Source organism: Etheostoma cragini, chromosome 12, assembly GCF_013103735.1.
Source record: "Etheostoma cragini isolate CJK2018 chromosome 12, CSU_Ecrag_1.0, whole genome shotgun sequence".
Taxonomy (NCBI): Eukaryota; Metazoa; Chordata; class Actinopteri; order Perciformes; family Percidae; genus Etheostoma; species Etheostoma cragini.
In genome coordinates, this window is record NC_048418.1 from 18,838,616 (window position 1) to 18,857,562 (window position 18,947).

Below are 18,947 nucleotides of genomic sequence, written 5' to 3' on the forward strand. Positions count from 1 at the left end.
ATAATAGACAATTGTGAACACTAATGGGGGGGTCATTCACACTTCCACTTTTGTTCTTTCCAGTATGCTTTACTGATAACCCTTACATACTTTCTACTCAAGTGCCATTTATTTCAATGGATTATTCTTTCATAGTGATACTTCTACTTATGTAAATATTCTGATTCCCCCACACCCCCAACCCCCACCACCACTGGATTTTACTGATTTATTATATAACCTAGAATTAACAATTCGCTATTTCCAACTACTATACATTTAATCATGATAATGTCCTTGCCGTGTCTCTGTCTCTGTGACCAGGGTCAGTGTTGATAATGGGGTATTGATTAGTAAATTGCTCATTCTGACTCCAGCACCGACCTGCGAGGCTGGTCTTGCACATGGACGGAGGGTTGCTGCCTGAGGATCGCGTCCTGTAGACAGAGACCATCCAAAGTCAGCAAGCAAAAGTCAAACTGTAACTACAGCATGATTATTTTTGATAAGTGTGACGCTGAGATTGCTAGAAGATTCGTTTTCAAGCATTTTCTCAACAAAAAAACCCCTACTTGCTGGCTGTGCGATCTTGCTGGCCGGTTATGACGGCAAAGTTACTTCGGACTGTCCTCAGGCTGGCGAGGACCTGTAAGATAGGAACAAGAGACTAAATGTACAACATCATTATCAGGTGACGTACATAACGGGCTCAACTCTGACCTGCGGCCCTTGCTGCATGTCTTTCCGCTTCTCTCTCCCCCTTTCAAGTCTAAACTGTCCTATACAAAAAAAGGCAAAAAATGGCACAAAAAAACCTTGACATTTTTTTAAAAGAAATGCCTTTACTTTATTCATCTCTATCTTGTAGATTCTTATTAATGTGAATCTTTGTCAAGCTTTCAAAACCAGATACTCTGGCTTTCACCCTCCAAGTGCTACGTAGAGGCATTCCCCTCTTGGCTGTCTGATGTTTTGATGGCATCACTGACACCCCTCTATGTCATGTCTGTCACTCCATCTGTAGCCAAACACTGACTCAGCACGCAGAGGAAGCCCACCGAGTATCCGGTGTCCAGGCCTGACCCATGTAGCAGCCCTTATCAGCCAGCATGCAAATTTTAACAACATGATCCAGCAGTATTAGATTTACCGCTTCTTTCGTGGTGCAACAGGAGCACAAGTGTGACGCACATCCCACGCACAAGCCAGGCAAGAGCCAGGCAACAGCAGCGGGGAGCCTGATCCTGTCACAGGGCTAACATAATGCCGAGGGACTGTTCCGATGAGGCAGTAAAGCTCTGTCTTGTACCATCTGCTGTCTTTAGCTGAGTAGTGAACGTGGTTTGCTCAAGCAAATTTTCAAATGACACAAAAAGGAAGAAATGCTTCCAAAAAGGTTGGATGGAAAGGTTTCAGAGGACTCACCTGTGCAAATGGTGTGACAATCATGTCTTCTGTATGTCTGCAATACAGAACAGAATACACAGGAGGAAAGGCATGAAACACTGACTAGAGGCACAATCTATAAGCGCTTACATTTTATTTATTAATCTGTGTTAGACAAAAAAAGGCACTTTGTTAAGATGAAATAAACAGAAACTAAACCGCACGTGGTATTACTTCTAGTTCATGAAAAAAACGCCGTCTGCGCAACCAGGCGGCCAAAGAATGAGTTATCATGTCTACTTACTCAGAGATCCTCATACGTCACTCCCTTTGTCATCATTCTGTTAAAGTGTAGCTATGTCAAAAAAACTATAGGTCATGCACTGCGTATGGTAAGGTTGGTAAGGAAACAGATCGAGGTAGGTGGAAGGGTGGGTGATATAAGTATGAACTGGTAAAAAAAGACAGACCTGGTGTCTCTGAATAAGCGTCACATGCAAATAAAAAAAGAAAGAAAATGGGTTTGTTTTTTGTTTTTTTTGGGGGGAGGGGGGTGTTTTAATGGGGGTCACAGGTGAAGTGTTTAATATTTAGTCACGTTTGTCAGGAGGGAGGTGGGAAATGGCCATGAAGCCATCTAGAGGGGAATGCAGGAGAGGGCTTGAAGGGGACAGAGCCAGTGTTTTTAACTTATTTTTATTTTATTTTTATCAGGTTCTTCTCACCGAGTTGACAACCAGTTGACTTCCCAGTGCTTCAAGCTTTCTTCCCTTCAAAAACAGATAGGCGAGAGTTGGGAGGAGATCTGCGACTGCTTACTACACAGACTTAAAGGTGCTTAGACATTATGAATTATGTGGGGGACTGTTTTTCCGGACATATTGTAAACAGAAAAAAGAAACAGACAAGAAATTTGACCCTTTCTTCCAATTTCTTGCAATCCCAGTAAGGCAGATTTGGCATAAAAAAAAACTGGTTGTACCAACATTGGTTTCTAGATCTGTAGATGTTTTTGAAGACACACGCAATTCACAGCATGTTTCAAATACTGCCCTAACAAAACTGAAAGACTGGGTCAAGAAATTGAAAGTCACCTAAGGTAGACACCTATTATCAGTCTATGTGTCAAATACAGTAAAACATACAGGAGATAGCTTTGATACATCAAAATACAAAGCCATAAAAGAGAAAGCACGCAACAAAAGGGGCCTTCGGCTTCAGAGCGTAGGAATCCAAAGAAAATGCCAAAAAGCCTAGTTTAAAATTTACAAATGAGATGAGACCACAACTGTTTGCTGCAGTGGGAATTATTAAAGCAGCAGAGTCTAACCTTGAACAAATGTGTGTACTCAAATATACACCGATACTACATTAGAGTAGCAGGAGCAGGAACTATTGAGAGACAATGGACTGTTCTGAGCAAATAAATCAAGGGAATCCACAACCCATCCTCCTAAACACGCAACAAATATAATACATTGCATTATGTGTAGACACAAAGGTGCCATGAAATCAGTGTTGACGTATGAGACAGTTGAAATGAACTTACAGGTCACTGGCGGTGGAGGAGTTTCTGGAAGGACCTTTGGGTGAAAGGTCAAAGTCGGAGTCGGAACGGTAGAGGAAGGATTCCCGCCGCTGGCTGTGAGGAAAGTTGGCCTGTAGGACCAGACCAGAGCCAGAGCCAGGGCTGGTCTGGGAGTCCAGGGGGCTGCGCCCCACTGCCAATCCATTCTCCACATCAAAACTACAACAACCAGAGAGAGAGGGGGGGAGGGGAGGGATGTATTAAGGATACATGACTCAAAACACATTTTACGGATTAAAACACAAACAATCAGATTTATTCCAAAGCATGAAAAGGAAACAAAAGAAGCATCCGCGCAGCCACCCTGGACACCCACGTCTCGGTTTAGGGCTTGGCGTTATTAAAACCACATGGGCTACTCTGGGACACTAGTTTGACCGCATCATAACCAGTGGGGGAAGAAGTATTCAGATCCTTTGCTCAAGTAACACACATCACAATGTACACTAAAACATACTCTGTTACAAGTAAATGTCCTGCATTGAAAACTTACTTAAGTAAAAGTGTGTAAATGTCATCAGGAAAATGTACTTAAAAGTATTAAAAGTAAAACTCCTCCTCATATTTAAGAAACTGGAAACGATCCAAACCGTCCTGTCAATCCACTCGGTGTTTAATGCTCTAATCATTTCATCTGGACTTAATTTAAAATAACACATCATATTTTATAAACAACATGTGTTTTGTGAGTCATAAAAAAACAACTAGTAACTAGTATTTAAAGTTGTCAGATGAATGTTGTTCTATGTAGCAAAAAGTACAATATTTCTCTCTGAAAGGGAGTGGAGTAGAAGTAGAAAGTGGCATGAGAAACAAGAAAAGACTCTAGTAAAGTACCTCAAACTTGTACTAAAGTACAGTACTTGAGTAAATGAGCTTAATTACATTCGACCTCTGTATATAACACAGCATGTCTGCTCTATGAATCTTTTTCTGGACCTATCTGCAACAAATGCAGTTTGTCACCTTGTGATTGTTGCAGGTGGGAACAAAATAGAAAAATACCAACTAACTCGTTACAATTCCAGCTGCTACAGCCGTGTCATATTGAAAGAAATCAGTTTCAGGGAGTGCAGCAGGCAACATGGATGTGATAGTGAGACAAACGCATGGATCAATGAGGACTGATCCTAAACTACGGATTTCATTTGAGGATGTAAATGTTATGCTTGCGGTCATAGACTGTCAAAATCTCAGTACCTACCCTAGATGAGATGACTGGTGTAGCTCCAGCAACAATGAAAGGGAGAAAATGAATACACAATATTCTATTTCTAAAAATATCACAAGCTTTCATCACTGGGCAAATGTATTCTGCTGTTTTAATCTCACACAGGAAAAGGTGTAATTTAGGAGGAAGTGCGACCATTATGACACAGTAAAGAGACAAAAATAAGAGCTGAAAATGACAAATTTAGGAGGTTGGCACAAAGGATATCACAATGTGAAATATGTGGGAGTGCAGTTATCCCACTGATATGTCACACAAAGTAGTCTAAAATCAGCTCTGTCTGTGTGTGTAACAAAATTAGACAGGAACCACAACAAGACAGATTGTCCCCAGACATGTTGGCTTCTCATTGTGATGGCTGCTTATCCAAGATCCCACTGCCGTAGCCAGGGTAACCATTATAACTGACCCACAGAGGCACAACAAAAATATGTAAACCAAATCTGCAAATCAGAAAAAACTGAAATCGCACCACTTCCAGCCAGCCGGTCTGAATGTTAGTGAAATGAAAAGGTTGCATTCAAAAACAACAGCGTGGACAACATGGTGTGCACTTTATTAGATTTATTAGTGTGAATCCTGTGGCTATGTCATGCAGAAGGGGTTCACGTGTGTGTGTGTTTGTGTGTGTGTGTGTGTGTGTTTGTGTATGTGTGTGTGTGTGTGTGTGTGTGTGTGTGTGTGTGTGTGTGTGTGTGTGTGTGTGTGTGTATGTGTGAACATCCAGAAGAGGTCTGCATGTGGTAAAGGACTGTGTGTGAACAGCAGGTATAGAATTAGCATCAGAGTATTGACATGGGGTCATGTGAGAGTGAGTCTAAAAATAGCCTGGCGCTCAGGTGAGGAGGAGTTCCTCCTGATCAAACATTATCTGACTACAAAGGAAAACACGGTGAGGCCAATCTTCACAGTCTGGCCACTTTTTCTCCCTTCATGCACATCTCTATTTTCCCACAGTTCCACTCTGGTGACATGCACACCCAGAGAGACTTGGTCAACTTGCAGCACCGTTTTGGCAACACGCCTTCTTTTCTAAACAGTCTGAGGAATTCCAGAGTAGAAATCCACGCTTTAGCAAAACAACCATTAGCAGAACGTGGAGGATTTTGGACTCGCAAGATGCTGAGACAAACATTCAATCTTTTTCAAATAAATACCACAGTGGAAACAATATTTAAAAAGAAAAACTGAAATCCAAGGCAAACACAAAACCGAGGTTATGGCTGCAGAGATGTCTGTTGCTAATAAGTGTGGGAAATAATGAAACACAACACTAAAACCTCATCACAGAGCCGAGTACATCACAATTTCCTAGACAGTCCTGAATAACACAGCACCAAATACACTGTTTAACTGTCTGCACACTACAAGCTATTAATGATTTCATTTGATTAATTCTATGCAACAGAATATACGTTTGTATATATATATATATATATATATATATATATATATATATATATATATATATATATATATATATATATATATATATATATATATATATATATATATATATATATATATATATATATATATATATATATATATATATATATATATTGTATATGTACTGTATAAGTAACATAATAATGAGGTTCCAGGGCAACATCTTACTTTAGCTTGTTAGCACTGAACACAAAGTACAACTGATGGTTGCTTTTGCAAGTATTTGGTCATGACACAAAGTATTGGACAAATAAAGGTTAAAAATGATGAGCTTGCTAAATTAAAAAAAAAATCAATTGTTCACAAAAGCCAATACAATTCATCCTAAGGGGGAAGTGAATATGTGTGATCAATTACATGGCAATCCTTACAATATTTGTCGAGATATTTGACTCAAAACCACAAACTCATGTTGGTGCTAGATGATCAGGGGGACTAAGGGGATCACCAAAGTCAGCAGAATTCTTCAACTGGGGGTCCATGAATGTCTGTACAAAATGTAGTGCCAATCCATCCAATAGTTTTTTTGATATTTCAGTTGTTGTTAATTACAGCTTTAATAGAATTAATAGTAACATTTTAATCCAGTGAAAAACACAGGCTGCTGGTTTCTATTGAATAATATCTGACAGCAGCTATGCACCAACTGCGGCATGCATAGCTTCCATTCATTACCCTTTCCACTCCTTCCTCCAATGACTCTCTCCCCCCCGCCCCCTGCTACCCTGCTAGAGTGCTGCATGAGGACAAGACAGTGGTGTGTTACTGGCTGTTACGTAACACCAAACAGAAGACCCCATCTCTCCCTTCATTTGAAAGATTCAGACACACTAACTACACTATACACAGCCAAGAAGAGGAGTCGGAGAGAGGGAGGGAGGGAGGTGGGAGGGAGGGAAGAAAGCATGGTGAGGGGTAAAACATAATGAAGAGAGAGGAAAAGTAAATAAAAATTCAGAGGAAGAATACACAGCCCATTCTGAGGCGCACACATGAGGGCTTTTTGGTCTTTACTCAAGCTAGAATACATGCATGTACAAATGTGTATTTGACTGTGTGTGTCAGACATGTGAGGATTAATCATCTTTGCAGAAAAATTAGGAATAAAGCAAGTTTTAATGTGTAAATGGTGCCTTTTAATGTGCTACAGCGGTGCGACATGCCACCTTACACACCTATGTTAATAGGTTTGATGTGTAAGCACACACATCATCCCTGCCCATTTACTACAAGCTCACATGTAGCTTGGAGCTACACCCACTCCTCACTCTCTATCCTGTTGTCTCCTTTTATCTTGTTCTTTCCCTGCAAATGATGCTGTAACCCTGGCTGCTCCTGTTTGCTCTGACCATAAACATGTTACTATTTTTGTATCTGCACGACGCTCTCTGCCTCTGTGCAGCTATTTTTAGCCTCCTCGTGCATGGGGAATAGCCCGAAAGAGGCAGCGACGCAGCTAAAAATAGAAGTTTCAGGTAGAATGCAGAGCCCCTTCCTTCTCTTTTCCCTCTGCATCGCAGAGCATCACCTTTTTTTTTACCTCCATCCATGAATATTTATGGAGACGTTTCTATTTGAAGCCAATGCAGTTCTAAAATTAGATCACAGATCAAAATATTGCCCACGTCTTCTTCCTCGCTGCTATTTCACTCCCAGTTTTCACGTCTTTCTCAGGGGAGTGAACAAAGAGTCATGAGTAATTGATGACACTGGACTATTTACATTTTACTTTACACACGCAAGCATGCACGCAAGCACGCACGCATGCATGCATGCGCACACACACACACACACACACATACACACTCACACACACACAAACTCACTTCACAATCTTCTATTTTTGCATGTGCATGTTTCCCACTAGTACATCACAATGATCTCTCTTAGGTTTATATGAACTAAGAAAAATATACACAGCAGTATGAACACCAGGAGTAGCTGTTGCCTAGGTAACAACAAATTGGGATTCATACTAGACTAAAACAATTATTTAAAACACATACTATCTAAAGTATGTTGAGACTAATTTTGTCCTTTTTTTAGGACCTTGGCAGAGTCAATGTTTTGAATTTTGCCGCAACTTTTATTTGTGATATTGTTGGTGTTTGTGCATTATTTTTCCGGCTTTTACCGTAAACCCACAACAACTAATCACACAAGTGCCGGGATGAAATTTTTTTCATATGGATTTGTTTCAAGAGATGGCATTCATTTTCTACTATGTACTGTATATGTTACATTAATACTGAAAAGCCGGTGTTTCTATTTTTGAATGCAGGGAATGTTGACAGAGCAAAACCAAAAAATGTCCATAGTGTCTTCAAGCATACATTTTACAATATGTACACTTAATGTGTCAACAGAGTCATTTAGTGTTTTCAAGGGGGTCAGCGTTGAGGCTCAGCGTGCTAATGGTCCGGACAGGAAGCTCCCACAGAGGCACCAGGCTGTTTGGGCGGCTGGTCTTCATATACGACTCTATTGTCTTTGTGTTTTCACATCCCAGCCAGTTGCACCCACCCACCTATCCTGTTCTACCCAAATCCCCCCTTCTCAGTCTCATTTACAAGTGATGAAAATAAAAAAGAACATGATGGGATTTTGTTTTAAATAATCCTGTTGAGTGGGATGGTGTTGTTTAATGACACACCAGATAAACCTGTTGTTGGAGTAGTGGCTGATGTGTGTAGTAGTACTGTCTGCAGAGCTGAAATACATCTTATAACTCACTCAGAGGACAGGGTCCCTCTACTGGGCTTTGGTGAGATTGCAAGAGCTGGGAAATTGGATGTTTCACCGTAGACTGCAGAAATATACAGTAGAGCTAAACAGTCCATTCACTGATTAGTCGATTAATAAAGAAATAATTTTGATAACTGAATAACTATTTATGTAATTTTTCCAAGAAAAAAAAGAAAATCTTCCTTTGGGTTTAAAAAAACTTTTGTGAGAAAAACAACATGTCCCAATAGGAGAAATGTATGCAAAATTGCAAAAAATAGGAATAAAATTGATGTTAAATGCATTTAACTGGGTTCTATAGCTATGAGAAAAAAATCATCCGTCTTCACATGTGCAAAAGTAAAACTTGAATAACTAATTGTGTTAGTTTTCAGTTACAATTTTTCAACAGTTTTGTAAAACAAACACACTACATGATCATATTACAACATACTGTACGTGTTACACTGAAAGTCAAGAGATAAGAATATTGAATTATCACCAAGCTCTATAGTACTGTAAATGAGAAAGATTAAAAGATGTTCATATAGGGAAAATGTGAAGAAGAGTTCTATTATAAAAGATGAAATGGACTGTATATGGTACATCCTTACTGGGGTGACCTCTAGCTCACCCAGTAAGAGCGTGCGCCCCATGTAGGCTGAGTCCTCTGCAGCGTCTCTTTGCTGTGTGTGAAACCCCATCTGTCTCCCACCTTTCCTGTCTATCCACTGTCACTTTCAAATAAAAACCCCCAATTTCTTGAAAAAAAATGACATCCATACTGGTTTAACATCTGCATTCGTACAAGGGGGGCTTCATTTACACACACACACACACACACACACACACACACACGCACACATACACACACAGACACACACAAACCTGATTACTTTCTGTCCAAACTGGAGCAAACATTCCTGGCCATCATAAATAAAGAAAAGTTTAAAAAAGGAGGTGTGTTACAGCGTTTGTTATTTAAGTGGCTGGCTCGTAAGAGGTGTGATTGATTGTAACCTGTCAGTGGCCCTGATACTCGACACCCCGCCTGCGTCACCGCCTGTCATGGCAACTTCAAGTCCATCTGGGGAGCATTAAAATACAGGAGCTACGGGGCAGAGCGAGAAAGAGAGGGAGAGAGGAGATAGGCCTGTAAAGCAGGGAGAGCTGTCATCTGAACCTTCCTTCATCAGTCCCGGGCCTTTGCGTGACCCAGCCAGAGTTACACCAGTCCGCGGCCGACAGTGTCTGAGCCGCTTTAGCCATTTATTCAAAAGATATTTAAAGAAGGCATTTATTACATGTAAAACAGATCTAATCTAGTGACTTTGATAATTTGCGTGACAATGAGTGTGTGGAAAGCAGTCGGATGTAAATGAAGAGCTGCTGGGGGAAAAAAGCAACAAAAGTTCTAAATCTCAAACTTTTTTTCCTGCCGTGGTGTTAAGGCATTCTAGGTTGTATGTACTGTATTTGCACATGACACGTAAAAGATGTTCTGGAGCAAACGAGGATTAGGATTGCCTTAACAACACCACAAAGTACACACCTGCAGCTACGAGTCCACACCCTTAAACTCAACACACAGAACAAAGTGAGCAAATCTGGTTAAAGACGGGCCTTAAAAAGTACTCTCGGAGCAGTTTTCAATTCAGTGACAGTTATCTATGTAGTCACCAGTGTGTATTCTGGGATAGAAGCTGTCTGATTGTTTTCACTGTGGCCCCTGGCACAGAGGGAGGACCACCCTGTTTATTTGTCTTGCTCTTCCTCTCCTTTCCTGTGACATCATATTATTTGGCCAATGCGGCCAAACCTGGTGGAGGTTGTGTGTTTTTATGCGTACACACAGTTTAAAGTACCTGCATTAGATCACAACAGCATAATGCAAACGATTACATTCTGGCTGTGGTGCTTATTTAAATGCTGGTTGAATCTTAAACAGCTGAAGTCCTCTTTGTCTTAGCTTGTTGTCTCTTTAGCATCATTTTATTGTGCAATATGGACTCTAATTACATTAACTTGATAACATTGCGGCTGACTAACATGTATTGATTATTCTTCAAATAAGTATCAGCCTTGGGAATAATAGAAGTTCAGTTTCATTCTGTATATAAAATTGAAGCCTTAAATAGTTGCTTACTTAGCATTAAAAACTGGAAACAATCAAAAAACAGAGAGTTAAAAGTGCAATTTGCTGGAGGGGGGGTTATGTGTGAGACTATTTTTTGGCCGGCAACTTCCTAGAGTTCCACTGGTTGCCTGGCAACTGCTGCTGGCCAAGAAATAGTTTGGTTCATGACAAATAAATAGCGAATTGCCGCTTTTATACGTGTTCATTTGTGAGTTTTTTTTGTTTGTTACCTTTGGACAGAGCCAGGTTAGTTGTTTCCTCCCTGTTTCCAGTCTTTATGCTAAGCTAAACAGCTGAAGGCTGCAGTTTTTTAATGTAAAGACATGAGTGGTGTTAGTTTCCTGCAAGACAGTGATTAAAGGTATTTCCCAAAACTTTATCTTTAGCAGATTTTACTGGTACATCTCTTGCATGGGCGGCAGCATGCAGGAAAACATTAGATCTGGCTCACAGCCTTCCTGTGCGTGTGCCCTTTTCTCTGTTACTGACTAATCCATCTCGTTAAAAAACATGAGGGAAATGGCTACATGTTGCATACATCCCCCTCAAAGCAATCAACAAAGTCATCATTTGACAACCAGCAAAAACCAGAGCCAATATGACAACCCCTTTTAAGATAGACATTACGGAACTGCCATTTTAAAAGAGTGTGAGCCAATGTAGTGTTAGCTGACACAACACAAAGGCAGGAACACAGAATCACTTCACTGACCTTTCAGAGTTAGGACACATACTGTGTGATAGGACAAGTTGTATAGAGTCAGTGATGTGAAAAAGACTGCATTGTTTTTCCACATGACTTGAAGAAAGAGTTGGTTTGTTTAATTAATACAGTGAAGAATATTTGATCATTGAAAAAAGATTATACCAAATGTGTATTTGTATTAAATATTATGAAAACAAATGGATCTATGCCTGTGACAACAAAGACTGTATGTGTTTCTCTACGTCAGGCTGTACACAGTTTTTATGATTTTTTATTCGCAGTCACCTAGCTGACTTGCTTCAAAACCAACAGCTGGTTGGTAAATTAAAGCAGTGTGTGTGTGTGTGTGTGTGTGTGTGTGTGGTCATGATCTTACGGTACTTAAGTGTGTTCACTGTGATTAAATCGGTTTATTTTGCTATAAACTCTGAACAGCCGAAAGCAAGAGACAGACAGAAAATAAAGACAAAACTGGTGAGTGTGCATGTGTGAGTGAGTGTGTACGCCTGTGTGTCTGTGTGAGTGTAATTCTTATTACATGTGAACTGTAGTCTCAGTGTTTCCTCTCTGACGCCTGTAATCGCCTTCTCAGAGTCCAGCCCGGCCCTCTTCATTAGATCTTTCCTTTGGAAAACAACACAATGTCGTCATGACGCATGCACTGGTGGATACGGAGCGCACATAATAGTAGGAAGTGTCTGCTGAGGACAGTCTCTCTGTTAATCAGCAATCGATCGATACAGTTATACCTTATACTGTATAAGCATGTTGTTGAAATGTTTGGTAGGGTATCGTGATCAGGGAGGGGTGCAGGAAGCAAGAGGAAACACTAATGTGTGCATTGGAAATAATTAACAGAACCACATGCATTTATTCATCTGACATGTATGGTTCCTTGGCATTTATATACTAAGTCTAGTATGGATGTGGATGGATATTTAATCTGCTATAGAAAGATGGTACAAAAAATAATTAAAAAAGAAAAGAAACAAAAACAGTGTAAATGTGTGTAGGTATGAGTGTATGCATCTGTGTCTATGATGTGTAAATAAGTGAAGCATAAGATTTTTTATTTACTAAAGGATAAAAATAGACAAAGGGGGTAGGACCTGATACGATTGTTTATGAAATTCTTCCTACTTGTTTTTAAACATGGGACATTGAACATTACTTTGTGCTGAGAAATACATGACCTTATTTATCTGTCATTTTAATATTATATAAAGTATGTATGCATGTATGTATGTGTATATATTTTATTTTTTCCATGTTCAAAATAAGCTACTACTACTACTAATACTACATCTCAATAAATCTCCCTGGATCACATCTCTGGTTAAAGTTCTTACCAGACACCCTGCAGCCGGCCAGTTTTCCAGTTAACCAGTTTTTAGTAGTTTTTACAAATTCATAGCAATGTTTTTCGCTCTTTCCTAAAAATCTTCAGTTTGGTTTTAAGTATTAATAAACTCTTATCAGCCGTCTAACCGTATGAGTACAGTCTAATAGTAGTTTGGGTACAGTAGTACAGTAGTTTGTTGGTGCCTGTTCAATGAAATTTGGCTTAGGAAAACCAATTTTCCACTGTAAACACATTCTTTAGGTTAAAATACTACTGATTGTCCTTTACTAAGTGAACTTTCAGATAAGGACATTTTCTAATGAAGTATGCAGTATGACATTGTGGAAAAGACTACAGAGTGAGGTCAGCAGCACTGGCAGAGGTTAATAAACCTGAGTGGGTTGGAGCCCAGAAGAGATTTACAGTGCAGACATAGGAGTTTCCTACCTTTTTTTCCTAGTCTTGTACACTTTTACACAGACACACACAAACACACACACACACACACACACACACACACACACACACACACACAGACACACATCTAGGACTATTATCCTCCAAGATCGTATAGCGCAGCAAAGAAAACAGTGAAGTGAGAGGTGAAGAATTTGAGAGAAATTATCATAAATGGTGGGTCTGAAGAGAGGAAGTGTGGAGAGGAGAAAGAAAAGTTCAGAACATGGTCTATAAAAGTGCCATAACATGATCAGCATGAGGTATTAATGGTAAAGGTTCCTGAGGTGAGACAAGACCACAGAGAAACATCTGACACCATGTAGGAAAAACGGGTGAAATAAATGTGTGATGTTGATATGTCTTAAACCTGCCGAGCCCTTATATGCTTCCAATAACTGGCTTTATCTAAACAGCATTAATCCATTTGGTACGGTTTCAATGCAGACAATATTTAGATGATTCATTGTTCTAAAGGTAAGTTAGGATAAGCTTAGATAGTATGAGTATGAGAGTCACAGTGGCAAACCGAGCATACATGGCACAGCATACTGGATCAAACTATGAATAAGACTGAAACAGGCAGACATAAAACATAACACTGAAAACCTGTGGATTTGAAAGTACACATATCACAATTTCTAGAACTGTGGATCAAGTTTCACTTCATTTGTGTTTCTTACAACAATGTTACGCAACAAGAAGTTGAGCAGCAGTGTGAAAGTTTGGAAGACAGTAAGGATGTATTTAAACCGAACATAAAATGCAGCTGATGCTTAAAGCCAGTCCGATCTTCATGCCTGTATTCAGGTACCAGCGGATTCTTTCCCACAAAAAATGACAAGCTGATAGTGTGTACTGTTTCCATAGTATATGTCCACCAATGTCATTAATGTACAGAATAAGTGGGAAATAATAAAAACAATGTAAGTAAAGCATGAGGGTCTAAATCCTGTTTGAATGGAAGACCATGCAGAATTTCAAAATGTATCATGCTTGCTTTATGCTTCAAAACAAGGACAAAGTACCCTGATGCCAAATACTCCTGGATAGCACAGGAAAAGTCTAAACTTGGACTCACAAATACACACCCGCAAGCACATAATTACGCAATTGTTCTATCGCAAAAAAAATTGATCATTGTGCGCTTGTGTCTGGAAAGCTCGTCACCGCACAGTAAAGTCGTGGAGTTTTAGGAGAGCCCAGTCCTGCACACCGTCACACCGTCACAATGCAAACACTTGTTACAAATGATCCAGATCCAGCACCAAAAACTGGGTTTGAAGGAGTCTGTTCCAAGCATTCATGCTTCACATCCTACAAGAGTATAGTGTGTGTGTGTGTGTGTGTGTGTGTGTGTGTGTGTGTGTGTGTCTGTGTGTGTGTGTTTGTGTGTGTGAGGCCTGCAACCCAACACCAGTGGACATGTTCCTCCTGCTTGTAAGGGAGATAAATGAGGGTCCATGTGGCTGTCTGTGGGCGAGAACATCATTGAAAACCACTGATAATTTAGGAAATGCTTTGGAAACCCTTTCAGACTGATTTATTAGGACAAACTCCTCTCCTTCGCCAGGACCGGTGAGAGTTATACCCTGTGGAGGGCACGGGATGACTTCATCATTTCTGCCAATGAGCAGATTCATATATAGTGACCAAAAGCGCAGACTCGTTTATCACGTCCACAAATTTACCTGGCAGATTTAGGTAGTTATTGACCTCTAATACAAGCAAAGTCCATCCATCTTAAAGACAAGAGACAAGAGTTTTTGTCCATCAATTTACGTTTGACAAAAACAAGTAAAAGTTGCTTGACAGGTGAAGCAAACATTTACACTTGGAGATTTTGATAAATCAAGCAGATTAAGAGTTCTCTGTTCCCCTCCTGTCCCCTAAGGCTGAACGGGCAGGAGAGAGTTTTAGGTTCTTAAGAAATGCACTTCTAAAGCTCAACCTCAGTTACCTCATACACATGCAACCTGCCAAAAACTGTCATCTTTGTAAGACTCGTAATTCATATGAAATTACTCTGTGCATAAGTCACACTCCCAAACACCCAACAAAGCTCATACTTGTATTTGCTGTCAGTGGTTCATTTAGAAACCATTTTTAAGGATGAATTTTCCATCTATTCTCTGGCTGTCATTGCTGCATGATGTTCTGTGTCATTGCCACTTAATTGTATAGTTGGCCCTCTGCAGACAGCGTTGAGAGAAATTAGATCATCAGCGTGTGGACACACAGCAGGCTGCAGATGGCAGGAGAGCATGCGTGCCTCAAAATAACTGAGCCAGTGACCGCTATTACATTTTCATTTTTATACTTTTATGTTTACCATATCCAATTATTTAGTTTAGCATGTTAGCATGCTTACATTTGCTAGTTAGCAGCGAACACAAAATACAGTTGAAGCTGATAGTAATGTCGTTCATTTTTCGGGTTTTAGTCATACTGTAAACCCAACTATTGAACCAGTTTTAATTTTGACCTGATGGTGACGCTACACGAAACGTCAGGGGATCACCAAGTTAATGCAGAAGGACATGAATGTCAGTACCAAATGCCATTGCAATCTATCCCATAGTTGCTGAGACATTTCACTAAAAACTCACCACAAATGTCGGCTTCATGTTGGCGTTAGAGGAAAAATCGGAGGACGACCAAAGTCATTCTTACTCTGACAGCCATGAATTATTGTACAATGTATATGTATTTCAGAGCGACCCGTTTGACAGATGTTGAGATATTTTAGTCTGAACCAAAGTGGTGGATGTACCGACCAACATTACCTTCCCTAGAGCTGCGCTGCCAGAATAGCAAAAACCCAAGATCACGTTGTTCTGACATGGCAAATATCATCAAATTAAATGTGCTTTACGGACTGCTTTCATAGCCTAAAGCCAATTTTAGGTTCATAAAATTGAAATCAAAGGATAAATTGAATGCGGCGTAACACATCAAAGCCTATAAGCTTCTACTGTCCCAGGAATTCAAAGAAATCCTCCTATTGGTCCTCTTTTAGGAAAAGCAGGTGGTACTGTACCTTTACAGCTCAAAGATCAAAAGACAAACCAAAAAACGCCACTGGGCAAAGGAAATCCCCCTCTCATCATGTAGTGTGGCATGTTTCGAGAGCAGATGTGTTCAACATTTTGGTTTGTCTGGTACCTGTTGCACTCACAGATACATAAAAACATGCAGAACCCTCGCAACCTATCCATCTACGGAGTAAGGACTTCTGTTATCTGACTGTTATCTTCAGCGGTTAAATAATTGGGCTTTAAATCCTTCACAAAAGGCACACGAGACGTTCTGGGCTTGGTGTCTCATGCCAAAAGCAGATTTCTATCCCTACCAGCACTATGTTGCACTTTATAGGGAGATGCTTTAGACAAGGAGAAACGAGAAAAAGACAGAAGGAAAAATGAAAAAATTGGATGCACTTCGTAAGTCTAACACCACCATTCATCACTGTTAATCATTTCATGAAGATGGTTTTTACTTCACAAGTGTTGACTTCTTAAATATGTGATATTAATAGATTCCTAAAATGGGCACTGACAAGGCTGATAATCTTATGCACCTCTCCTCCCCTTGCACTCCCCCTTGCTTTTCCCCCAGAGAATACACAGACTCTCACAAAGTCTGCGTCTCCATCATGGTTCGGTGTACCTGGGAAGATCGATATCTCTACCTAATAAAGCTGCACTGCCTCAGCCTCCCCGTCTGGGACTCCCCTACTTGGGCACATCGATTACCATCGCTGCTCTTAAAACTGAGATTAAGTGCAGAGGGAATGTCTGGACTGCTTTTAAGATCCACAAGTGGAAGTAATCTGAGCAGTAGTGCAACAAGTAAAACTCCAACCTTGCCGTACCTTTGCATCACCCCTGAACTTTTGTCCACACACTAGGACATTTTCTGAAAGCAGATGTCCATTACATTTTTGGCATGGGAGGACAACTCCCCTTTAAAATCCCCAATGCTCACAACTGTTCTGCATTACTTCTGATAAACAAGGCTCCTGCCTGAGAAAGAGGACAGAAGACCATAATGTAAACACGCCTTTATCTCCAGGTCTTGTTCACAACCTCCCCGCTGACACTGAGGATTATGTGCAACGCTACAAAACTTATGGTGTCATTTTTCTGTAACAATATTTGTGTAACTGTAAGTCGCATTAAAGCCTGAAGGGAAATGGGCTGTGTTAAGCAGAGAACACACAGGATTTCTCATGGATGCCTGTACAAAACACACTCACACACACAGGCTTTATTGTGTATGAATGTGGTTCCTTCACAGTGACTGACTGCAAAGCACAGGTCAAGGTCTTAATAGTAGCTGTTTAGAGACGTAACAGGCTGACTGGTGGGTACAGCCGCTGCAACAGCAATCAATAACACATTTAATGTGCATTTGTCTCTGAATTCATTGTTAAATGACAAGATAACTGAGTATCCAAATATAAATTGGTCTATATTTCAAGTCAGTAACGTAAATCTGCTAGATGTCTGCTAAACGTATTTGCTAACAAAATGTCAACTGCAGATACTGTACCATCACCTGCATTTCTATCTCTGTTAAATAACAGTAAGACTTCTGTACAGCTTGCAACCTAATTTTCAAGTCATGGCCAAGCTATATAATATAGTATAATCCACAGCTGGTTTGTTTTAGCCACGGCTGTCATTTGGTATCAGTATCAGTTTAAAGTTACACAAAGCAATTCAAAATTCAAGTGAATCAAACGCCATTACTGTCGCACATTTACATTATGCCCTTGTTAATGGTTGTTAATGGTTGCAACATTTCTTCCAAATGAATCCATTTTTGGTGTCTTTTGCATGCTGAAAAAACAAATCACTCCCTGGAGCTAACAAAAGAGGAAATATGATCAAAACTTATTTTGGGAAATGCAGATATGAACCAAAAACAACTCATGCGAGCAAGAGACTGCTTTTGTAAATATTGCAGCTGATAAAAGACTGTATGCAGGCTACATATTTCAAATACAGCAATATAAAATGGTCACAATCTCAAATAGACTAGTAAGTCTTGTATACAGTAGCATCCTGTACAATCTCCATTTTTCTATTTCAATTTATACTGATACAAGAAACTGTGATATCTCAGGTCGGTTTTAAAGATACTAAAAAAGATTTTCAAAATAGAAAAAATGATCTCAACACCAACCATGCTCCTGACTTCATATCCGTGTGTGTGTGCGTGCATGTATGTGTGTGTGTGTGTGCATGAAAGAGATGAAAGGAGACAAAGAGAAGGAGAGAAAGACAAAATGACTGAAAGTAAATGAGATGGCTCTTAATTACCGCCTGCGTTTCTGTATGATGTCAATAGGCCTGTTGACAGCACATGGCGATCCCCATATGTTCCCACTCCGAACAGTGATACTCCGCTCCATGGAGTAACAGAAGCCACAGTTCGTTGGCACACTTATCTTTCTTTAGCCTACTTTCTTTTAACTTGTCCTCACCCCCCTCTTCTTGGCCGCTCCACTGCTCTCCCTCTCTTGGTTCTCCTCAGCTTGTCCTCATCCCTGTAAAACCCGGCCCTCTTCCTAAACTGTCTTGCTCTGTCATGCTGTCCAGCTCTCCACGGCGTCCCAGGAGTTCTCATTACCTCTGGTAGGAGTGGACACCAGCTCTAGGACCAGTGGCTCCAGCGCTGAGCCAGGATGACCAGGGTGATGCAATCCATGCTACTGTATGCTGGTGAAAATCTGCTCTTCCTTGGATTATTTGAATACATTTGGAGTGTATTCCTTCCTGAGCACCTGAATTCCCCTCGGCATACTTTTTGCTGTCTGTTTTGCAGAACAAAAAGCTTTTAATCACTCTCAGCAGAGGTCCATTAATCGGTCCCCCATGTACATTTTGTCTTTGCTCCGGGTCTAAATGTGGCGCAACACTCCCACGTCCCCCTCATTCCCCT

At 40.3% G+C, this 18,947-nt stretch overlaps 1 protein-coding gene across 7 annotated transcripts in view; it reads right to left on the minus strand.

The window, feature by feature from the left end:
- The window catches only part of pde4ca (phosphodiesterase 4C, cAMP-specific a), a 60,797-nt gene that overhangs the window by 11,245 nt on the left and 30,605 nt on the right, over positions 1-18,947 (minus strand). For 3 of the 7 annotated variants that reach the window (XM_034886800.1, XM_034886805.1, XM_034886801.1), the window contains 5 exons: positions 2,915-3,112; positions 2,091-2,135; positions 1,405-1,441; positions 552-625; positions 364-416 (listed from right to left, as the gene is read on the minus strand). In XM_034886800.1, the coding sequence (XP_034742691.1) occupies positions 364-416; positions 552-625; positions 1,405-1,441; positions 2,091-2,135; positions 2,915-3,112 (407 nt within the window). Of the gene's footprint in view, positions 1-363; positions 417-551; positions 626-1,404; positions 1,442-2,090; positions 2,136-2,914; positions 3,113-18,325; positions 18,937-18,947 lie in introns of those variants that run through there. The other 4 variants (XM_034886804.1, XM_034886803.1, XM_034886806.1 and 1 more) reach the window with 4 other exon arrangements.